The sequence below is a fragment of the Mercurialis annua genome, linkage group LG3, assembly GCF_937616625.2.
Source record: "Mercurialis annua linkage group LG3, ddMerAnnu1.2, whole genome shotgun sequence".
NCBI lineage: Eukaryota > Viridiplantae > Streptophyta > Magnoliopsida > Malpighiales > Euphorbiaceae > Mercurialis > Mercurialis annua.
Genome location: NC_065572.1, coordinates 29935393 through 29959248, shown reverse-complemented (window position 1 = coordinate 29959248; position 23856 = coordinate 29935393). Strand labels below are relative to the sequence as shown.

Here is a 23856-nt window from a genome sequence, read left to right as displayed (position 1 = left end):
CCAGACTCAGAGTCAAAATATAAAACATATCACAAAATCTCAACAGCAAAAAAACTATCTCAGATAAAAGGCCGAAATCCTGAGAGAGTGCCAGACCGAATCACCTAAATCTGAGAAAGGACGGATTAAAGTGAATAAGGATGTATCCACTTTCCCCTGAGGCGTTTATAAGCGCAAACATTCAAAACAAGCTCCAGAGCCTACAAAACAAGCCTCAGAGCTTTCAAAACGAGTAACAGAGGATCCAACAAGTCCTAGAGAATAGAAGTCAGAGACCGGAAGAACAAAAGCCCCCCAAAGGATGAATAGGCAGAATTCAGCAATACAAAAACCCAGATAGAGGACCGGAATTACCCCAAATAAAAGTCAAAAATATAGCCAACCTAGAGGATTCATACAAGTCCCAAAACCTTCAGACAAGACCTAGAGCCTTCAGATGAGTCCCAGAGCCTTCAAAAAAAAGATTCGGAGGCTACAGACAAGTCCAGAGCCTTCACACAAGACCCAGAGCCTTCAGACAAGACCTAGAGCCTTCAAACAAGACCCAGAGCGTTCAGACAAGATCTAGAGCCTTCAAGCAAGACCCGGAGCCTTCAGACAAGACCCAGAGCCTTCAGAAAAGACCCAGAGCCTTCAGACAAGACCAAGAGCCTTCCGAACAAGCCCAGAAGATGGGATCCAAAAGAGTTAGATTCCTCAAATAAAATAAAGACGCCGAAGAATGGTAGAGAGACACCTAGATACGGCATAAAGACGCCAAAGAATGGTTGAGGGACACGAAGATACGGCATAAAGACGCCAAACCACGGTAGAAAAACACCGAAACATGGTAGATAGACACCATAAGCGGCAGAAAGACGCCAAAGCCTGATGGAAAACATCAGCATACAGTAGAAAGACACCGAAACCTGGTAGAAAGACACCAGCATCCATTAAGCGTGGAATAATTAACAAAATCCAGACACCTATGCAATATAGGTGGCCTTTGGGACGGCCAAGGGATCCTGTCTGTCTATTAGAAACTCTCGGACAGGAAAATTACCAGGGTTCGAGCCAACGGACCACTCTCGGGACGGCCGAGAGTTTATAGCTCCATTCCATGGAGCACGCACTCAGGCAGCCCGCGCTCAACGGCAGTTGAGAAAACCACTCCCAGCTAGATGCGGAGTAGGCCAGAACCATTGGTGCATGAGGCCAGATTCATGCACCACAGTGGGTAATGCTCAGGCTAGGGTGTTACCATACCACCAGGCGAGCGAGAGCCTCAACGGTGGACGGTATCCTTGTCGCTCGTCTAACAGCAAGTCTTTTCTTTAACAAAAATTGACCTACTTCGTCAATTCTCGTTAAAGAGGGGGCAAACTGTCGACACCTATTTTTCGGACTGGTAAAAAGTGATAAGGAACTGAAGCGTCCAATGATGATTCCCAGAGACATCTGTCCGGGTGACGAGCTTTTGATTTGCTTGCTGGAATCTAAGCAGGCATAATCTGTGCACAGCTGTAAACTTGGAGGATTAAAACGTAATTTGGCGTGAATAGCCCATAAAAATCCAAACAGATTATAATCTAAGTCTAGAAATTGGACTAATTGCCATATCTTAGGAGTTTATGGGCCAATTTGCAAGTTTGACGGACTGGAATTGACCTTAACCAAACCCATAGGACCTTATAGCCTTTTTTTAACACTTTTAGGCACTAGAGCGGACTTTGAGCACTCTATTACTTAGCTAGCAAGTCAAAATCCTAATTTAATTAATTAAATAGAGTTTCATGCTAATCTTAACACCTAATGACTTATCACTTAACAGTTTAAATCCTAGAAGACCCTAACTAAACCCTAGGTCAACCCTAATCCCTATAAATATAGCCTTAAGCCAGCCTGGCTAAAGGTGGCAGATAAACCCTAAAAAATCAAACACCGGGAGGCACACAAACCCTAGACAGACAGAAATCAAATTCGGCCACCACCTTAGCATAGCAAACCCGAAATCACAACACACACACACAAATCCAGTCCTGAAACACCCTAGTACGTGTTAAATCTCCAAGAACACAGCGCAAGCACCAGATTCGAAGCCGGATTCCACATCCACTTTATTGGCAAACAAGCCAAGGACTCAGAACGGTACTTCTGAGGACCCTCATTATATCCTTTGATTTTTCCATTGCATATATGATTGCCACAATTGCTGTAATTTATCTTAGGTTGCATGGTTAGATTATTTTGTTAAGTTTGCCATTAAATAGCCACAATTAGCTAATTCGATGCTTTTAACAATTGTCATGAAATTCGATGATAGACATGTTAAATTGCTGTAATTAATCATGTTTAATGTTTAAAACAAGAAAACAATCAATGTAGAGCTCTTAGAATGCATGTTTCTAGGAGATTTTAACTCTTTTTGCCATGAAAACCCCAAAAACGTACTTGCTGCCCAGAAAATAACTTTTTCTGTATATGAGCTTAAAACGCTCTGATTATGTGTTTTTTGGATTCCTTGTTCGATTTTATGCTGTTTTGACTATTTTTGCATGAAAAACGGAGTTAAAACGAGTGACAACGAAGCAAAACAAAACGACCCCTGAAATTGCCGACGAACCGCCGCCGCCGCCGCTGAATCCGACGGTGCCGCCGGGATAAAGTGGCTGCGCTGCCACAATGAACTGCCGGTGCCATGTTCATGGTTCCTCAATTCCCCAGATTTGCTCACAGATCATTCCAGACGCGATCCGAACTTCAAAACGTGTTTTCGGGCCCATCCGGACTCCGGATTAGGCTCAGTTTGATTCCAGAAATATTGTTTTAGTTGTAGGACCTGTTTGTAATAGTAAATGGGCTTAACCTGATGTTTTTAGGGCCTCGAAGCCCGCTATTGTAATCTGCCCAGCCAACCGGGCCCACGAGTCCGAGGCCCAGCGAACAAGCAATTCCAGAGCCGATTCCGGGCTAACCTGACTCCAGATCAAACCAGTAGAACCGGATCGACGAGACGCACAACTCTCGTGATCTGACCGAAAACCAATTCTGACCAGACCGATGGTCAAAACCCGTGCAAGTGCCAGGCACTCAAAGTCAACGAGTTTTAAAAGTATTTCTAACCTTGTATGTGTATCCAACTGCCCATGAGCATGCTAGCACTGTTTACTGCTTTCCAATAGCATCCAAATCCAATAATTAACAGGTTAAAGGACTAATCACTTAAAATTGGCCCATTAATGCAAATATAGCCCATCATTTAGACATCGTAGGACTAACATGAAAAAGTAGTAACGGTTGTATAGGTTTTTGAAGATCACCTAATAAAATCAAACAAATCAAGCTTATACATCCGGTTTTAGGCTTTGTGCATGTAAAATATCCAGACCAACCAGACTTATGCTACTTGCTAGAAACCTCTAAGGTTAGATGTATGCTTAGGAGTACCTGCTACTTGCCTCAAATGCCAGTCCAGATCGAGTCATATGCGCGTCAAACGTGTTTACTGCTTTCATCACTGTTTATTTACAGCTTTCATATCTTGTGGACTGCATATAATGTTGAGATGAGATATAAAACGAATATGTCCAGAAAATAAAGCCGGTAACAGATAAGCCAAACACATGAGACTCGGGGAGGTCCACGAACCCTTGTCTTTGGTCCGATGCACGACAGTCTTACCGGAGGCGAGTAAGGCTATCCAGTCGGTTAAAAGGCATTTCCTAGTTGAACTAGGTGGCGACTCTATTTTTCAAACCATTTCCAGATCAAGCAGTTAGCCATAAGCATTGGGCGAGCGGCCCCCGAACCCTGCTCCGCTCATAGAAACCCAAAATAAATTCAACCTAACCTTCGTCAACGTTTGTTGGTTCACCGGACATGGTTTCAGTTTCACCAACCGTATTAACTTCAGCAGCCACTGGTCCTTCAGTTGTTGAATCATCACGGTGGTTGTGATGTTCAATACTATTTGGGTTTTGAATTGGAGGAGACGGAGATGTAGTATTCATCAAAGGAGGAATAGGTTCCGACTCAGTTTCGGTAGTCTGAGATTGTTGTGCTATCTTTTTCATCGATGGTTTGTCATTCACCTTCCTCAAATGAGCTTTCAGTCTAACTGATTTTTGTAATTCGTTAAACGATATAACTCTTTTTCTAGTACTAGGTGACATTGTTTAGAAAATCGTTGAAACAAATTGAATTGAAGAACAAGTGTGGTGAGAATTGTTTGTAAGTCTTTCTATGATCGATATTTTGATAAGAAAAAAGAAACCACTTAATTTTGACATTCAACAACGTGATTCCTGCAATTATAGTTAGTGCCAAAGAAGTTTCCTTTTAGAGGGAACTTTCATTAATTAAAAAATTAAATAAGGATAAAATTATTTTCGTTTCCCTCTCTTTTTTTCGTTTCCCTTCTAATAAATTCGTTTTTCACTTTTCTTGATTTGATTTGCCAAAATCTTGGCAAAATTAATCAGTTTGAGATATATTCGGAAAATCTTGTTGCAGAAAATTTGTTTGTTACTCGAGGTAGTCCAGAAACTCGACGAGTTTTATATGTTTCATCGAATATATGCTCTACTGAACTCGTAATAAGTCGATAAAATGGCAAATATTCGACGATTTTAAAAAATGTCCTCGAGTTATAATCTGTTTTTTTTCAACTTAATCCAAATATCACCACTTTCCTTTAGATATCTAGAAGCAAAATGCAAAATAAAAAGTCTTTGTATCTCATATTAAAAGCAAAACAAAGAGTCTAAAGTTGATAAATGGTTGCTTTTACGGTTATTTATGGTTACTTATAAATAATTTATGTGTTATTCAAAGTACTAGTTATTTTTTTACTTTTGCCTATTCTTATAATTTATTTTAATGTTTTTAATTAGTATAATTTGAATTTTTAATAGCTAAATTTATTCGGTTGAATATGATTTTACTCGCATAACCATTATTGAAATTGTATTTTAGGGTTTAGGGTTTAGGGTTAGGGTTTAGGGATTAGGGTTTTGGGTTTTGGGTTAGGATAAGTGTTAGGATTAGCAAAAACAACATTTAGCAACATTCAATTTTTTTTAATGACCGCTAAAAAAATAAAACAATATTCAATTTATTTTTTTTATGACCGCTAAAAAAATGTGGCACTATTTACGTGAAGTTAATTTTATATCTTTTCACAATTTTCCAAGGATCTCCATTTTTCATATCGCTGACATAAAAAACCTCATGTATACCTGAGAACTCAACACGAAAGAATTAATCATCTGTATACCATTTACGGCTCAAATTAACAGAAACTAAGTTGCCATCTGTTTTAATTCCATTTTTACATTAACAAAACAATGTGGCAAAATTTGCATGAAGTTAATTTTATAACTTTCGATAAAAATTAAGAGAACTTAAAATATACGTTACATGTGCCTCAATTTACGTTGCATGTGCCTCAACTTACGTGAGATGTAAAAATAAACCTACAAATTCAACCTACTCGTAAAATAAGACATGATTTCATCACAATTAAACCAACTCGTTTTCAAGTACATAAATCTCAAATTCATGTACATATACTGCAATTAGGCACTTCATCTGCAATTTTGAAAACATATTGGTTCATACACACTTTAATAATCACAAGTTATGAGTAGCACACACAGACCATGTTATTATGTCGTTGCATTCTATAAAGTTTATACATTTAATAATGTAATTTAAAATTTTATGAAACAAATTAGCAAAAAAATATAATTATATAGATCATATTCTAATTTTTTAACAAATTTAAATATTTAAATATTAAAAAATCGACTCAACCGAAAAATAAAAGCTTAAAGACCGATGTAAGAAATTAATTACATATTTTTAATATTTAAATATTTAAATTTGTAAAATATGAACATTTATTCAAATTATCTAGATCATATCCTTTTTTTTTTACGGATTTAGATATTTAAATATTAAAAATTGGTTCAACAGAAAAATAAAAGATAAAAGACCGATGTAAAAAATTAATTACATATTTTTAATTCATAAATATTTAAATTTATCACTTTTTATTCTTTGCCTTTATAAGAAAACTTAATCAATAAAAATCATCTAACTATCCTAATTTATAACAATTTAACAAACTTAAATTTTAAATTTTTACAAAAAAAATATTAGTGTACAATGATCCAGAATTAACAAGTGTTAATATTCAAAGTTAATAATAGCATTCAGACCTGTTAATATGCAGACTTGATAATAACATTTCAGACCTACTAATAACACATGAGTTTATCACAATTAAACCTACTCGTGTTCAAATATATAAACCTCCAAATTTAAAATACCAAATCCGTAATCAACAATATAATTTCAGCTCCACGTCTTCAAAACTGCACCTCCAAGTCTTCAAAACAGCATATCCAGAATTAGACATTTAGAAACAGCTATGCAATTATACATCAGCCACCCACCTTATCTGCAATTTGGAAAATAGATTGGTTCGGGAAGAAAAGTAATACCCTGAAACCAAATGAATGACATAAACCAACTGATAACATTTGTATGCATGACAGTAGACAGATATGAAATAATCAAAATTATTTGTTTGTTACTAACCTTAATTCTTCGGTGTATGTGGAGGTGAAAGATCATGTGCTCCCAAGGTGCCGAAACAAGCCTTCCATCGGCGATGTGACCTTCGTTGTTCTTGTTTAATCTCTTGGATAGATGTTTCAATATTAGTCAACCTCGACTTTGCTTCATTTAACAAAGAAAGTACTTCCTCTTCAAAAGCTCCCCTTCGCTTCGCCTTTCTTGGTAGCCTCACTTCCTCCTCTCTTGGTTGATCTAAACCGATATCATCCCTCACCACCTCATCTTGACCAGTCTCGGTTTCGAGTTCTCTACTTACATTTTCCTCATCTTTGTCACGGTCATCTTCAATTTCTGCTTTTCTTCCCTTTCCTCTTCTCGGCTGGCCAATTTTAATTAAATAACAATTTCGATCCTTTACATTCATTAATTCTCCATCCAGATCAAGAATGTCGGCTTTACGGAGCATAGTTTCATTAAGGTACGCATCCCCAAAAGATTCCATCTTCTGCAAATCATCCTCATCAATAGCACAATGAAGCAAGGCTATACAAGTTTCTAAATGACCATTTCCAAGTGAAACTTTAGACGATGTTGGGTTTTATAGGTTCATAATGCACCAGAATTTCAAAAATTTATCTAAAAACCCAAACCAAGATCCATGTAATTCGAATTAACAGAATAATTACTTACTTGTATGTCGAATTCAACAGCAATGTAGGAAGGAAGGAGGTGGTTCACTTTGGTGATACCTGGCCTCGGATTAGAAACGCCTCCAAAAGAACGCGTCCTCTACGAGTATCCACACGAACAGACCTTAGCCAAAACTAGTGCTTGTGTGCTAGCACTATTGCTTCACAAGCAATTTCGAATTTTAGTGATTTAGTGAATAATGAATTTCGTGATTCTCAAAACCAATTGCTTAATGAGTATTTATAGTGATAAATAACACTAGGATTTGAGACAAATTCGAATTTCAATCTCATTGCAATTCTACAAGTTTATGTATATCAAAAACTCCTTTTTGATAATTATCCATATATATTAATTACTATATTTATTATCTTCCAAAAATAATAAATTAAGGAAAACACTTATCCTTAAATTTCGAATTAATATATATATATTTATTAATATATATATATTACGAATTATATATATATATATATATATATATATATATATATATATAATTAATCACTTAATCACATTGGGCTTGTACAACCCACTGTTTTGGGCCTGTTCTTAGTGTGCGACCCTGTAGGTTCATATAATGTTGGCAGTAGGCTCGAAATTCCTATTTCAGCCCACAAGTCATAAGTGGCCTCTAGCAAGACATTATGACTACCCAAGTTATGTGAATATCGATAATCCGATTTAACCATTTACAATAATATTTTAATCCCTTTGTCTCTCGATATCTAGATTGAATATAAGGCATAGTTATGTCATCCTTATAACATTCAATCATTAGTTTCTTGACTCTAAGTAGACTGAAAATGATAACTTCTTATCAATTAGCATGGCCATGCATTTTCTTCAGTCTATCTTCTTCAAGGGGCCCATAGATATCTTACTCAAATAAATGAGGGACAAATTCCTTCTCAGTCACTCACATTTCTCACATAGTTACTTTCATATCCAATGACAATCTATTCCATTATCCTGTTAAAGATAATGTAAGACTGTATCAAAATATGAAATAGCTATGTAGAAATACATGATGATTTCAAGGTCAAAGGATTATACTAATAGAACTGTAATGAGAATTACTTATGACAGTGATCTATGTAGTATTCTCACAGTGGGTCATCCAGTGCCTTATTTCTCAAATAGCACCTATGATTTGACTTAATATCTCATATACATGATTAGTAAAACATAATCATCAGTCAACATCATACTAGTCTCAATGTTCTATTAAGACTAGGGATAGATGGTATATAATTCTTTTATTAAACCTAAGGGTTCTACTATCAAGTCACATACTCGATGACCTTAGAAAGAATTAACCATTCAAGTATTTTAATCATTAATATAAAATGATAAAAACTGTCAATCAATAAATAATAAAATGATAAAGTCAAAACATGGCCAAACATGATTGACCTAGTGCATATCACTAACAGATGTAGCCATGGTCATCATGACTTTAAAAATTAAGTGTATGAAATCAACACTTTTTGCCGAGCGTCGCACTAAATAGTCAAGTACTAGTAAATCATCCTTCGTTACTCTATTCGACTCTTTTTTACCACATATAGAATGACAAAGGAATTTATGAATATAAGATATGATGGTTCAATTATGAGTCCATTAGGAGCTTGTTGTAAATCGACCGAGTCTTCACCGGTCAATTGCTTCCATACTCTATAAACATCAAAATTTGAAGGGCAACCTCTAATGCCACCTTTAGGCAACTTCAATTTCTGATTCATAAAATCATACCCTATGCTATAATCAACCCCTTTTATTCTAAAATAAATTGCTTTTTCATTCTTAGAGGCATAATTAAAGGTGGTATAAAATTATCTAGTTAACTCTTTATAAACTTGATACTTACCATGTGCAAGAAAATTTAAACTCATTCTACCAACTATTTCATCCATTTTTGATTTCAAACCCAACCTAGTCAACACAACATAATTAAAATATCTAGGTATAGCAATAGGCTTGCGTGAAATGGTTTCGTAACGAATACCTTGTTCGTCGGAGAAAATTGGAAATGGACAATCATAATTTGAGGACGAATCATCTCTTCTAACAAATTTCGGAGGCATAGTTGAACTTGAAGATTTCCCTTTTGAACCAACTCTTTTAGCTCGTCCCTTTGTTGATACCATGATTTTGGTTGATGATTTGATAAGATTATGGTACAAATTTGATGAATTTAGAGGCTAGGGTTCGGGTTGTGTAAAGGGGAAGATTAGAGGAATTTTTTTTTTCACTCGTTTTGATTCTAGATTTCTAAAGAAAAGTGGGAGGTTTAGTGTTCAATTGCAATAATTTTCAAAATAACTCGAGGTTGGGCTACATACTCGACCGAAACAAAGCCTGACATCGAGTTTGGCATAACTGGACAAGCACAAACTCGATGTTAGGTTTAAATGTCGAATATTAACCCAGCATCGAGTTTATGCAGAACTGAACAACAACAACTCGAGGTCAGGGTTAAACCTCGTCGAGTATTGAGCCACACCTCGAGTATTTCCTTGTCCAGTTCTGTATATGCACATACCCTAATCAAAATAATCATTTTAATGTTTTTAATTATTAAAATTATACCAAATTAATTAAAATCTCAAAAAGTTATATTATTGATTTAATATTTTTTTCTTGAGAAAATACCTCTATTGAAAACATTATTTAATTTTCAACACCCTTTAAATTTTTTAATCCTATTTTATCCTTATCTAAGGTATATGTGTCTTAGTGTGTTTTTAATGCACCATATAATTTACCTCCTTTTCTTTTTCATATAGCGGGAAATGGGTATTTCATAATTTGCAATTGATTTCATTCCTAATCAAAACTCTTTCTTTCCTTCCTAATGACCTTGTTTTTCCTATGACCTATGGTGGCTACACGCGGTGCCACTGATAATGACGACAACATCAAAATCGCAGATATGGGTAAGAAGGCCGTTGCAAAAAAAGCTTCAAAAAAGACAAAGGTGGTGTCAATCGGAGAAGCTTTAGTTCCTCCATCTCCTATACATTTGCATAAGAAGAGACATGCAGATGATTTACCTCTGAAATCGAAGAAACACAAAGGCATTTCCAGAACTGAATCCAAGAAATGTGCTCCTAAGGTATGATTTCATTATTTTATAATATGAACATTAAGAACCTACTGTTACATTTTTGTTTGATGTCTTAGAATAATAAATTGATTCTGTTTATATGATTGTTTGAAATTATGTTTTAGTATGATTGTTTGGAATTTTGTCTATATAAAATTGTGGTTAGGTTGATTGGTAGTTAGTTTTGAAGGTACAGTTCTGAAATCTATTTTTTTAGGGTTCACATAGTCAGTTTTTGAAGGTTAATTCCACCATTCTACTGGGTTTGACAATGAAATTTCAGGTTTTGATTTGGTTATTTTTGGGCATTGTTTTGAGAGGAATGTTAGAAGTTGGATTTACAAAGTTGGCAATGTTTCTTGTATGCTATTTGATAAGAACTTAATGTGTATGGTTGTGCTTTTGAATAACTTATTTTCTATTTAAGTTTGAACACCAAAACAAAAAAAGAGTTGAATTTTGTTTGGATGAGATTTTTGATATCTAACAGTTTTCACTCTAATTTTCGTACAGCTATGGCAGTTTAAAGTAAACCGAGAAGATTGTGTTCACTCGAAGATTGATACGCGCATGTCATACGATGTCATTTCTGATATCAAATCGACTATGACTCCGGGTGAATTGGAAAAGTTTAGACAATTTTGCTTTGGCTACTTCCTTGATATTCCTAAGATCAAAGTGCAAAATTAGATCATACATTGTTTATTATATCGGGAGGTTGAGCAGCTAAACAAGTCTGAGTTGTGGTTTGAGGTTGGCGGTCATAGGCTGAAATTTGGAGTCGACGAATTTTGCTTTGGTATCGGGTTTAAACTGTCAAGGTGAAAGCAATAAGTATGCCTATACAAAAGTTGAAAATGGCATTGTGGATAACTACTTCAGCGGGTTGCAATCTGTTTCTAAACAGACCCTTCAGGATTTTTTTAAAGCTAGGCGTTGGGAGTCGGAGGAGGATGGGTTTAAGATAGCATTTATGCATTTTTTGCATAACTTCTTGCTTGCTTCACCAAGGATTGCTCGTATCCCTTTGAAGGACTTTGACGTAGTTGATTCGGCTGATTTGAACGACTATCCATGGGGTATTGACGTTTTCAAGTACACGTTTGATTCTTTGTCGAAAAGAGCTGTTCTTAGTCTGGGATCTCTTATTATTGAAGACAACATTTACCAGTATCGCCTTCAAGGTTTCCCATATGCACTGGTATGTTGGTTCTACGAGTGTTGCCCGGCGGTGGAAAATACCTTTGCTCAGCTAGTGAACAAAGCTGATATCCCGCGGATTCTAAGGTGGCAAGCATTCGTTCCTGCAAAATACATTGATGTTGACAGGGATTTATTTGTTGAGATTGCATCCGATGAGGTTCGTATGTGCTAAATTTTCAATTTTTCATATGTAATTTATCATTTACTCTGTTTTCATATATGGTTTTCATTTGTTATGTGTAGATGATTTTCCGATCGATTGTTCCAACCCCGGCAGAGAGGAATGCCCTTCATCTAGGTGACTTATTCAAAAAAATTAAGGGAAACGAGGAGGGTTATTGTCCGGCATTTTATATATTGAAGGACGGTGAATCAACGTCGAACACTTCGGATTTAACTGTTATGGAAGAGAAGCTGGAAATTTTGATGGCTGGTCAAAAGATGATGAAGGATGATATAATGGATTTGAAACGTTTATTCACTTCCAAATGTTCCGAACTTTTGACAGTTGTCAATTCATTGAATGCAACGCTAACTCTTATTGGTGATTCTAAAACGGTAATTTTTTTTATTTATGTATTTTGTACTTTTATCATTTAGAGTTTAGTTAAATATAATTTATGTTATTTCATATTATGTTATTGTAACTTGATGGGAACCTAATATGAACTCCATATCTGTATCAGGTTGAAATTGAGAAACATGATGTTTTTGATGGCTAGCAGACAAGTGTTGACAAACAAAAAAAGGTTGTTCTTCCTGCAGATGAGATTGCAAAGAAACCAAGAAAAAATGGTACTTCTATAGTAACAGAACGAGAAGAAAGGGATGGTAGGGAGTCTGTTGTTCCTGTTTCTGCTGATGCTAAAGCTACTTCCAGCAAAGAAAGGGATGGTAGGGAGTCTGCTGATGAAGAAGAAGGTGCTGAAAAAATCGAATTGGAAGATTTGGTTTGCGAGAAAGCTGTACTTAAAGGCAAGGATGACCGTGGTGAACCTTGTGTTCTTGTTTCTTCCGAACACGTTTATGTTATCTCTTCGACTTTTGAGGTATATTTAATAATTTGAAATTAAGCTGTTTTGATTAACTATATTAATTTATTTATTGTCAATTTACTAGGTTTCCCGACAAAGCGAGGTGAATTTGAAATCTCCAGCAGATGACACCATTAATCAGACTAACAAAAATGCAAGTGAATCTATTGCTGAATTCAAATCAAAGGAGGTATTGTTTGCTTTAAATTCTATTAATAGTTTAATTTTATATATGATGGTTCACATAAAGTATATATAGAGTTGATATCAGATTACTTATTGTGTCCTCTCTTATGTTTTTGGTAGTCTGGTCCTTCTTTAAGCCGCATAATACCGACGCAAACTGGTTGTAAAGTCCGTATTTTTCCATTTGATGCTATTCACATTTTATTTGGTGATGCCACCAAACAAGGCATCATTCATGATTGGCTGGAAAAAGGACGTCCTAAATGCACCAAGTTCGTATCTCGACTTACTTTATTTTCATTTATTTTTATGCTCACTTATTTAATTTTTTTTCTTTGTTTGTTTAGAAGGCAAAGCTGGATATACGATCCAAAGATTGACAACTTCCATCCCCGTCTTTCTCTTGGCGTGGTTGATTTTCAAACAAAATCCTGATTTTACCATCTCTACCACGTTGGAAAGCCTATTTAGTGTTCTGTAAGTATATCTTCTTCTTTTATTTGTTCTTTTTTTATTTTGTGTGTTTATTATTTGAATTACTCACGATAGTTTTGTTAATAACATTGTTGTGACTGTATGGCTACTTAACCTTAATTTTTGTTCTTTTGGCAGCATGTAGATGTTCTCTTTTATTATATGAGAAAGAAAAGGAAATATGGATGTGTTGTAAACAGTAGATGTACGTCTACTGATAATTTTTTTGATCGGCATATTCAAACTCTCTACACAACATACATGAAAAAGCAAGATGTGTCACTTGTTTCTTCGAAACATACAGTGGCTGTCTACATTAAAGGTGGTGCTATGCGTTGCAATACCAAGTGGGCTAATGTTGACGATGTTATTTTTCCGATCAATTGTGTTAACGATTGGCATTGGATTTTGGCTCGCCTGAATTTCAAGGAACGATGCATCTATATCTACAATTCGTTGAGGTCGGCGCAATATGACAGATCAGCAACTGAATATGTTACCTGCTATAGTGTGTTGCTTCCACTATTCCTTCAAGCTACCAATTTTTATGATTCTCGAGATGACATCGATACTACTGCCGGTGCTTATGAGGGAAAGAGAATAACTGATCCGTTCAGAATAGAGATTGTGGAAAACATGCCTATCCAAAATGATGTGTAAGTCTATAATTTGTTTTCAATTTTATTTAGTTGGGGTATATTAAAAAGTTATGGTGACATAATATGAACTTAATGTCAACCATATGTCAACCTTACGTCTTATGTTTTTTTTATTTTTTCTCACTTTTCATAGTGATTGTGGAGTTCATATGTTTTCCGCTGCTGAGTTCTTTGTTGATGGGAAAGTTATGGGGCATGATTATGATGTCAAAGAACACCGTGCTCGTTACGCTTCGTCATTATATTTGTATGCGCGTTGGAAGGAAAGCTCTTTATGTGTTAGTGAAGATGAAGGTCCTCTTAAACTCAAGAGAACATTTGCGTAGGGAGTGAAGAGGAAGCTAATTTATGTAGGTTCAAGATGAAGAATGTTATTGTTTTTTGTTTGTAAATAAAGTCTTTCCTTTTTGTCACACTTTTATTTTGCTTGGAGGACATAAATCTCCATTTATTTCTTATTTCAATTCTATTTTAGGGTATGTGTAAAAACAGTTAAATACAATATGTGTAGTCTTTTGGCAAATCTTTCAAAATTTAGCAAATTTCCGCAAAATAGTGAATTCTCAATAGTTATATTAAAAGGCATGAGTTTAATTCAGTTTTTCAGTTCGGTTCCATTTTAGAAGTACAAAAAGTTCAATTCAGTTTTTGGTATTACACCAAACTGTAAAATCAAACTAAACCAAAGGAATCAATTGAATGTTTGGCTAATATCTCATAATTCCATACGTTCAAACTCGATTTGAGGCTAATATCTCGACGAGTTTTCATTAAAGCATCGAGTTTCTGCTATCCAGTTTTCCACAAGCTTCATGTTGGGCTGCAATTTCAATCATTCAAGGCAATATCAAAACATCGAGTATATAGCCAATCATGGAGTTTAAGCATAACTACTGCCATAAAACACCAAAATGCTACAATCTACATTCAAGGCAATATAAAAAAGCACCTCTCAGTAAAATTCATACTTCCAAACAAGCTACAAGAAGCCAAAAAGAGTTCAATAAGCGGTAAATTTCAGTCACTAATCATCTTCTTCGTCTTCATTTTCACTGTCATTTGAGTCTTCAAGTACATCAGTGTCGGCATCATCATAATTGATCGTAGTATCATCCTCCTCATCGCTAGAATAAATCTGGTTTGAGTTTTGAACTTGAAATATTTGACCACCGTCAACTTCATCCGGTAATACATCTATATGGTGCAAGAGTTCCAAATTTTCACCACCAACTTGATCAACTTCATGACTATTATCTGCCTTGTATTGCTGATAGGGCTCATCATTCAATACTGAATCTTCATTGCACACTTTTTCCTTTTCTGGCACATCAAATATATTCATGTGAAATGATTTTTGCACAATTTTCCAATGACCTCCATTTTTCATATTGCTGACATAAAAAACCTGTTGTACTTGAGAACTCAACACGAACGAATCACCTGTATACCATTTACGGCTCACATTAACAGAAACTAAGTTTCCATCTGTTTTAATTCCATTTTTATCGCCAACATCCCACCAATCACATTTAAACAAAAAAACATGATTCCCATTAACATATTGGAGGTCAATGATATCTGTTAGCACACCATAAAACTCGATTTCTTTCGATTTATGCTCTCCTGTAACTGAAACTCCATTATTTTGAGTCCGACAAAAATTATCACGCTCAACTGTGTGAAACCTAACTCCATTGACAATTATCCCACTATACATAGCAATTCGTATATCAGGACCTAATCCCAACACATATATATGATCTGTTGCTGCAACCAAACCACTAGCACGTAGGCGTCCAACCTGAAAAATAAGTTTAATGGTGAAATTAGAGGCATAATTCAATATTTAGTACTTTTATAGCATAATACTTACACACTCCTTGAACCAACTTGCAAATCCTGCCTGGTGTCTTTTTTGCACATCTGTAACACTTTCCTTTTGTAATTCTTCAATGTGAATCCTACACAACTATTATAAAATTAGATAAAAAGTGTAAAATAAAGCTATTTTAGAATTCTAAAGTCTTTGTTTTTTCAAAATAAAATAACTTACTTCAGATATTCATCCACATCCTCACAATTGTTAAGCACATACCACTGCAATTTTTCAAAATCAGAATGGGATAACGTTTTATATTCTGTAGCTCCTAAAGGTCTTGCATTGTTTGAAAATATGGAAAATCCATTTTCCACTCCTATTTGCACAAGAAAATTATTTCTCTCAACGCGATTATATATTGTCTCAACCCTATGAAAATACAGTGAACAAAAGTTCAAACATTCTTTAGTGATATAAGCTTCAGCAATTGAACCCTCCGGTCGAGCTAAATTACGTACATAGTTTTTCAAAGTGCGTAAGAACCTGCACAACAAATTTGTTGTAAATGTGAATAAACCATATAGTTATATAAAAAAATAGTTAAAACTGCAGTAAGAAAATGAAAAATAAAATTTCCTTATCAACTAACCTCTCAATAAAGTACATCCACCTATAGTGAACAGGGCCTCCTAATTCTACTTCACGTGGCAGATGAATTGCCAAATGCATCATTACCACGAAAAAAGATGGAGGATATATCATCTCAAGTTTACATATTATCAAAATGATATCGCTCTGCAACTTTTTAACTGTAGATCTTTTTAATGTCTTCAAACAAAACTCCTTAAAGAAAGAGCTCAACTTTGATAATGCAATGTAAACCTCACTACGCAAAGACCCACAAATTGATGCTAGAAGTAACCCTTGCAAGAATATATGATAATCATGGCTTTTCATCCCCATAACTTTGCAGTCCTGAACACTTACACATCGAGAAAGATTTGAAGCATATCCGTCTGGCAACCGGATTGACTGCAACCATTCGCAAAACTTTCTCCTTTCAGGTTTCGGTAATGTATAATAAGCAAGTGGCATAAGAAATTTATTTCCTTTTTGTTGTATATGTAATTCTTTTCTTATACCCATTTCTTCTAAATCCATTCGAGCCTTAATGTTATCCTTAGATTTTCCATCAATATTCATCAACGTACCCAATATATTTTCACATATATTCTTCTCAATATGCATTACATCTAAATTATGACGTAATTTTAATATTTTCCAGTAAGGCAATTCAAAGAATATACTTCTCTTTGTCCAATTGAGCTCTTCAGGACCACGTGCACGCTTTTTTTGGTTAGGTGTCTTCCCAAAAACTAGGTTTTTAACTCTTCAGGCTTTGACCCGTGCTCTGGTTTGCCATCGAATTTTCTGCCTTTTCTCCAAGAATGTTGGGCATGTAAATATCTCCGATGACCTATGTAACATTGCTTCACTCCAGTTTTTTAATGTTAGCGAACACGTCAACTTATTACACACAGGACATGCCAATTTTCCTTTTGTGCTCCATCCAGATAACATTCCATATGCTGGAAAGTCATTTATTGTCCATAATAATGCAGCATGTAATTGAAAATTCTTACCGCTATATGCATCATATGTTGTCACACCGGTCTCCCATAACTCTTTTAACTCATCACTTGATGTCCTTAAATATATATCGATATTATTTCCAGGAGATTCCTTACCAGGAATAAGCAAAGATAACATCAAAAAATTCTCCTTCATGCATTTCCATGGTGGTAAGTTAAATGGCGTCACAATCACCGGCCACATGCTATAACTCGTGCTCATATTTCCAAAAGGGTTAAATCCATCACTAGCAAGCCCAAGTCGCACGTTACGAGCATCTTTGCCAAACCAAGCATATTTCTGGTCAAAATCTTTCCATTCCGTAGCATCAGCTGGATGTCTAATCGTATCATCATCTACACGTTTCTCCTTATGCCACCTCATATTTTCACCAATATCATTAGACATAAATAACCTCTGAAGTCTAGGTACTAAAGGGAAGTGTCTAAGAACTTTTTGAGCAACCTTCTTGCATTTTCCGAAGCCTAATTTCCATCTAGGGGCCTTACAAGTTGGACACGTGTCAAGATTTTCATTTTCCTTTCAAAATAGCACACAATCATTTACACAAGCATCAATAGTTACGTAACCGAGTCCTAAATCACGAATCAATTTTTTAACCTCGTAACTTGAGCTTGGAAGAGTTTCTCCTTTCGAGAGTGCATCCTTCAACAACTCCAAATTCGAAAAAAAATGACTTATTACTAGAATTTGGGAGTGCTTTGATATTAATCATCTTAAGAAGAAAAGAGAGCTTTGAATATTTTTGACTTCCAGGATATAGTTCACAATGAGAATCATTCCACAATTTAGCCAATTTTGCTACTTCTCCTTCTAGCATGTTATTATCTTTATTGGCAAGTCTGTCTTCTATGTCGGTGTCCATAAAAGTTGCATTACACATATCATCTAACATTTCTGAAACATCATTCCCACTATTCTCCAATGCATTGTCCGAATTAATAGAGCCATCAAAACTATCACGAGGTTGAGAAGTCTCACCATGGTGCACCCAGTTTGTGTAGTTTTCAATAATTCCATATTGATATAGATCCATTTTGACTTCTTGCAATGGCTTCAAATAAATATTGATGCAGTTCTTGCATGGATATCGAACTCTGCCATTTGAATCAGTAAAGTCTTTTGCAATATTCAGAAATTTTTTGACCCCTTGAATATAACATGAACTAAATCGGTACGACTTCAGCCAACTTTTGTCTGATGGCGTCCCTTTAATTCCAAAATAATATATTAGGCAACATCAATATTTGGTAGAAATCTATCAATTGAAAATATAATTAAAACTTACCCATTACAAATCAGATATCGTTAGCTATTTTAAACTTATCTTCAATTTCTTTCCCTGAACTACCTGCGGTTTTGAAACAAGACTAACATTTTTTTAGGGTTACTGTTAAAAAGGTTGAAGACCCTCTGTAATGAGGTATTATTAGCCAGAAATTCTGTTTAGACTTGCATAGGTTATTATACCTTAAAAATTTCATGCCATTCAGTTATAAACATACTCGAGGTAAGGCTATATAATCGACGACTTTTAAACGTTACTCGAGTTTATACGTCTCTTGCAATGTTAAAACTCGATGTCATGCTTAAGACTCGACGAGTTACATCCTTAACTCGGCTTTTTTTATCTCTGTTTAAGCACAAACTTGATGTAAGTCTTAATACTCGACGAAATGGAAGCATAACCCCGAGTTCTTGTTTTTACTGAGATAACAAACTCGAGAATATGTGATAAGTCGTCGAGTTTGAAGCCCTACCTCGAGTTTGTACGAATCAGTTGAAAGTTTAAATTATCAATTGAACAAATAAGCAATTTGAATGTGAAATTCATCCTACATTAATCAATGTAGTCTTTTTTCTTAAGTTAAAAAATACCTGGACAAATAAGCAGCAACAAACACATAATCAATGAAAGTGCGGCGGCGTGAGAAGTACAACGTATGGAATTGATGCGGTAGTGTGGTGTCAATATTCAGCAAAAAAAGTTTTTCCCTAATGAAGAGTGCTTTGATAAGATAATAGATTAACCTAATTTGGATATTTGAATCTTAATTGTCACATACCTTTTTTTATCAAAATAAAATATAATTTAATAACCCATTTAATCCTGTTATCATTAAATTTTTTTTCAATTGCATAGTGACAAAATATTTATTAATCACAATGTCATTTAATTTCGCTTAATTGCTGGAAAATAAAATTATTCACAATATTTTTACATATTATGATAAAATTTATTTTATCATAGTAACTGTATTTTTAATATACAGTGACAAAACGGTTTTTGTCAAAACCCATTGTCACAACGAACACAATTAATTTCTATAGTGACAAAAATATTTGACAGAATATTTAATTATCACAACATTATATAATTTTAATTAATTGCTGCAAATAAAATTTATCACAAAAGTCTTTAAATATTATGCTAAAATTTATTTTATCATTATAACTGTATATATTTTCTTCTTTACCATTTATTTTCTGCAATTCGTTTTTCTTTCTCTATTTGTGTGTTTTTTGTGTTTCATAAGGTTGACATATGGTCGACAAACGGTTCATTTACGGTTATTATAACTATTGTTTAAAATACAGGCACAAAACATTTATTTTGGCAAAATACTTTGTCACAAAAACATTTTTACTTTTTTTATAGTGTCAAATAAATATGACACAATAAACTATAAATATTTTGTGTTTATTTTATATTATTATAAATATGTTTATTTTGTGTTTATTTTAAGTTATTATAACTGTCTTTTTAAAATACGGTAACAAAACATTTGTTTTGGCAAAATATTTTGTGACAAAAACATATTTACTTTTTTATTGACAAATAAATTTGACACAATAAACAGTAGTGGAAAGAGTGTTTTTTTCGAGTTATTCTTTAACATATATATTTTCTTCAATTCCTTTTTCATTCTCTATTTTGTGTTTATTTTGTGTTTTATAAGGTTGAAATAAGATTGACATAAGGTTCATATGCGGTCGTTATAACTGTATATTAAAAACGGAAACAAAACATTTGTTTTGGCAAAATACTTTGTCACAAAAACATATTTACTTTTTTTGTAGTGACGACAAAATTTGACACAATATTAATTTATTACAATATCATTTATTGGAAAAATACTTTGTCATAATAAATGTAATTAATTTTTATAGTGACAAAATATAACTAGTTGCTGCAAAATAAAATTTGTCAACACTTTTTTAAATATTATTATAAAATTTATTTTGTCATAATAAAAATATTTTAAATTACGGCGACAAAACATTTTTTTTGTCAAAATAGTTAGTCACAACAAACTTAATTAATTTTATAGTGATAAAAATGGTTCACACAATATGTATTTGTCACAATATCATTTCATTGAACTTTCATTGTGACAAAATATTTTTTTTGTCACAATTAACCTATTTATTATGACAAAATATAGTTTGTCACATATTTTTTTGTCACAATAAGCCAAATTTTTTGTAGTGCCAACTTTGTCACAACCCAAATTCAAGGATCGCGACCGGCGCTACGGTATGGTATGGTTGTACCAATATCTGTAGCTATCCTCGCGGATAAACATATAATCATATAAACCTGCAAGAACCACTACTCGGGAGCAACAGAGACTCTAACCTAAGTCTAACAATTTATATATACAATTCTATCAATAAATGCTCGCCTCAAACCCGAGACTCCAAAACATACATCATATATATTATGAATCAATTCCAAGTATAACATGCAAAAACAATATAAAATAGTCGTACCGCCCGACAAATTAATGTATAAGTAATGGATAAAAACTATTTGTTTCTACTGCGGTCTAAGAGAATAAAACAGTTGACTAGATTTATTGAAAATAAAAGAACCTCCGAAGGAATTAAAGAAAACAAAGATCAACCAAAATCTCTCAAAGTCATAAACCTGGAAAATTGGGAAAACAACGGGGTCAGATATACTGAGATAAGTTCATATTACTATTTATATTTAGGGTAATTCCATAATAAAAGTTGGCATTTAATCACAATCTTTAAAAGTTGCCTTTTAAAGGCACGACCTTTCATTTTGTTTCAAATCTATCACCAATGTAAAATTCGGTGTATTTTCTCTAACAAAAAATTACTATTCCTACATACTCTAGCCGAAAGATAGTAATATTTGGTGTCGATTTATAATTTAATTAATGGCATAATGGAGAACTTATTAATAAAAAATACATTTGAAGAAAAAAATGAAAGCTCATGATTTTATATGACAACTTTTAAAGGTCGTGCTTAAAATGAAATTTCATGTAAAAGTCGTGATTTTCTTATGAAACTAACCCTTATATTTATTAAGTTAAAATCTTTAAAACTTGAAATCCTTTCATACTAATATATATTCGATTATGGAAATACAGTATTGAACTGAAACCCAAGGTACAATGCAACGTAGATGGGAACAAATCCTCATCAATCCCAAAGTAGGCCAGACATTGGTCAACCAATCCCAAAGTACTTACCGGTGCATGCAGTCTCGATACAAGCCTATCGAGTAGCTCGTTCCAATCAAGATCCATAATCATAAAAACAGTTTGAAAACATTTATAGTACTAAAATAATATGCGCTACTTAATAAAGCGGTAAATAGCAATACAAACTCACTGCTTGCGCAACCACATTAAAATCTTGGCAAGCAAGCTAACCCTTCGTAGACTCCAAAGCACGAGTAGATGACGGGTCTAACGAGTAGATGACGGGTCTAAAAACAAGACACAAGTTAAAATCCATACAAACCCTAACTCGAAGAATACTGGAAACCACATAGGACTAGCATCTCAAACCACAACCAAAGTAACAAAACAAAGTTATGTAAACATCCATACAAACCAAACAACGAATTAAACAAATTAAGCTTAGATGAGTTCTTTCTTTTGAAACCAAAACCAAAATTCTAACATAACTTAAATAATCATTTTACAATCAAATGGATTTCCTAAAGTAGCGTGTTAGCCTAAACCACATAATAGCTGAACACAGAATGTCTCGCGACACAATTCTAACTCGATGCAACCATAAGCCAAAGTGTAAATCAAAGTTTAATACCAATCCATGAATAAAGCCAAAGTTTATTTGAAAACGAAGAGTTCATTTCAAGCTCAACAACGAAAGATCCAATAGTAACAACAAGTCAATAATTTGCCAACACCACTTAAATGCATCATCTTAAATGAAATCAAAATGATATAAACACCTTCTGAAAAGCTTAAACTTAGATCTGAAATATATAATAAAACAACAATCAACAATGGCCAAAATCGAACATAACTTGTAACCAATTCCACCAAACAATTACCCAACAATCCACAATCAAATTAACATCTTTTATATTTCAAAAACAGTTTATAAAACATATTTCCAGCCCTTAACAAATTTATCAAAATCACCCTAAGTAGGCAACATATCTAAGGCCAAAACAAACCCCAAAACCATCAATTAAACCATCACTCAAATGAATATCCAAAGTAATCATTTCCAATTATAAAACAGTCCTCTGAATAACAATTTCCAGCCACTTATATAATTCTTTGAAAACAGCGAATTGTTTTTAAAAAAAAGCCACAATTTAGCTTACCACTCATAACTAGCCAAAGATCTCAGACCACCCAATGTATTAGCAACCACTTTATGCTAAATCTAACACACAAAAGTTATTTGCAGATTTTAAAACAAAAGAAAAACAGAAAATAACCCACTATAATATGCCAATTCACAAAGCCTTTAACCTAGCCAACGATTTAAGCCATTAAAAGTATGAACAACAATAAATATCAACATCAACACCCTAAGTATGAAATCTCAGACTTCAATTAAGCCAAAACCGAATATTATAAGCCAAATCATCCAAAGTATTGATTTCCACACAACCACCTAACAATTTCTATGGATTAGTGCCACATACCTTTTGATTTGTCTAAGAATAACAAAATCTAGAAATCAAACAATCCAAATCAGCCTACAAACACATATACAAAGAACCATTGAAGCTACAAGAAACACAAACCTTAATTTAATGATTAACAAATGAAAAGAGTGATTAAAATGCTTACAAATAATCAAAATAGTGATTAAAATACAGTGAGTAACATCCGTTTTAAGGTTTTAAGAAAAGTATAAAAATGAATTAGGTCGAATTAGGTGAGTTTAAATAGAAATCAGCGAACTGAACAGTGCGCAGGTCGCGCCCGCGACACACACATTGCATTCGTGACTCAAGCTTGTCGCGCCCGCGAAGAGATACTGCCTCTGAAAAATTTAAAATTTTCAAAATATGATCGAAACAGCTCTGAAACTCGAGGCCATACCCAAGACATCTCAAAACACCAAACAAAAGGCATAGGACCCTTGAACTAAAATTTCAAGTAGTCTAACCAACTCAAACGAGTCCAAAGTGAACGATAAGCTTAACGGAACTAACCGGAA

At 34.1% G+C, this 23856-nt stretch overlaps 1 protein-coding gene across 1 annotated transcript; it reads left to right on the top strand.

Moving 5' to 3' along the window:
• Nucleotides 1-12976: 12976 nt before the first annotated feature.
• LOC126675360 (uncharacterized) lies at nucleotides 12977-14278 on the top strand. Its single transcript, XM_050369993.2, has 2 exons — nucleotides 12977-13913; nucleotides 14050-14278. The coding sequence occupies exons 1-2, from the start codon at nucleotides 13420-13422 to the stop codon at nucleotides 14240-14242; spliced, it is 687 nt and encodes a 228-aa protein (XP_050225950.1). The 5' UTR covers nucleotides 12977-13419; the 3' UTR covers nucleotides 14243-14278.
• Nucleotides 14279-23856: the final 9578 nt, after the last annotated feature.

Bases quoted from the DNA above. Each gene is read 5' to 3' on its own strand.
- LOC126675360 (XM_050369993.2), top strand. From the start codon at position 13,420: ATGAGAAAGAAAAGGAAATATGGATGTGTTGTAAACAGTAGATGTACG. The intron at 13,914-14,049 runs GTAAGTCTATAA...CACTTTTCATAG, and splicing joins ATGCCTATCCAAAATGATGT to TGATTGTGGAGTTCATATGT.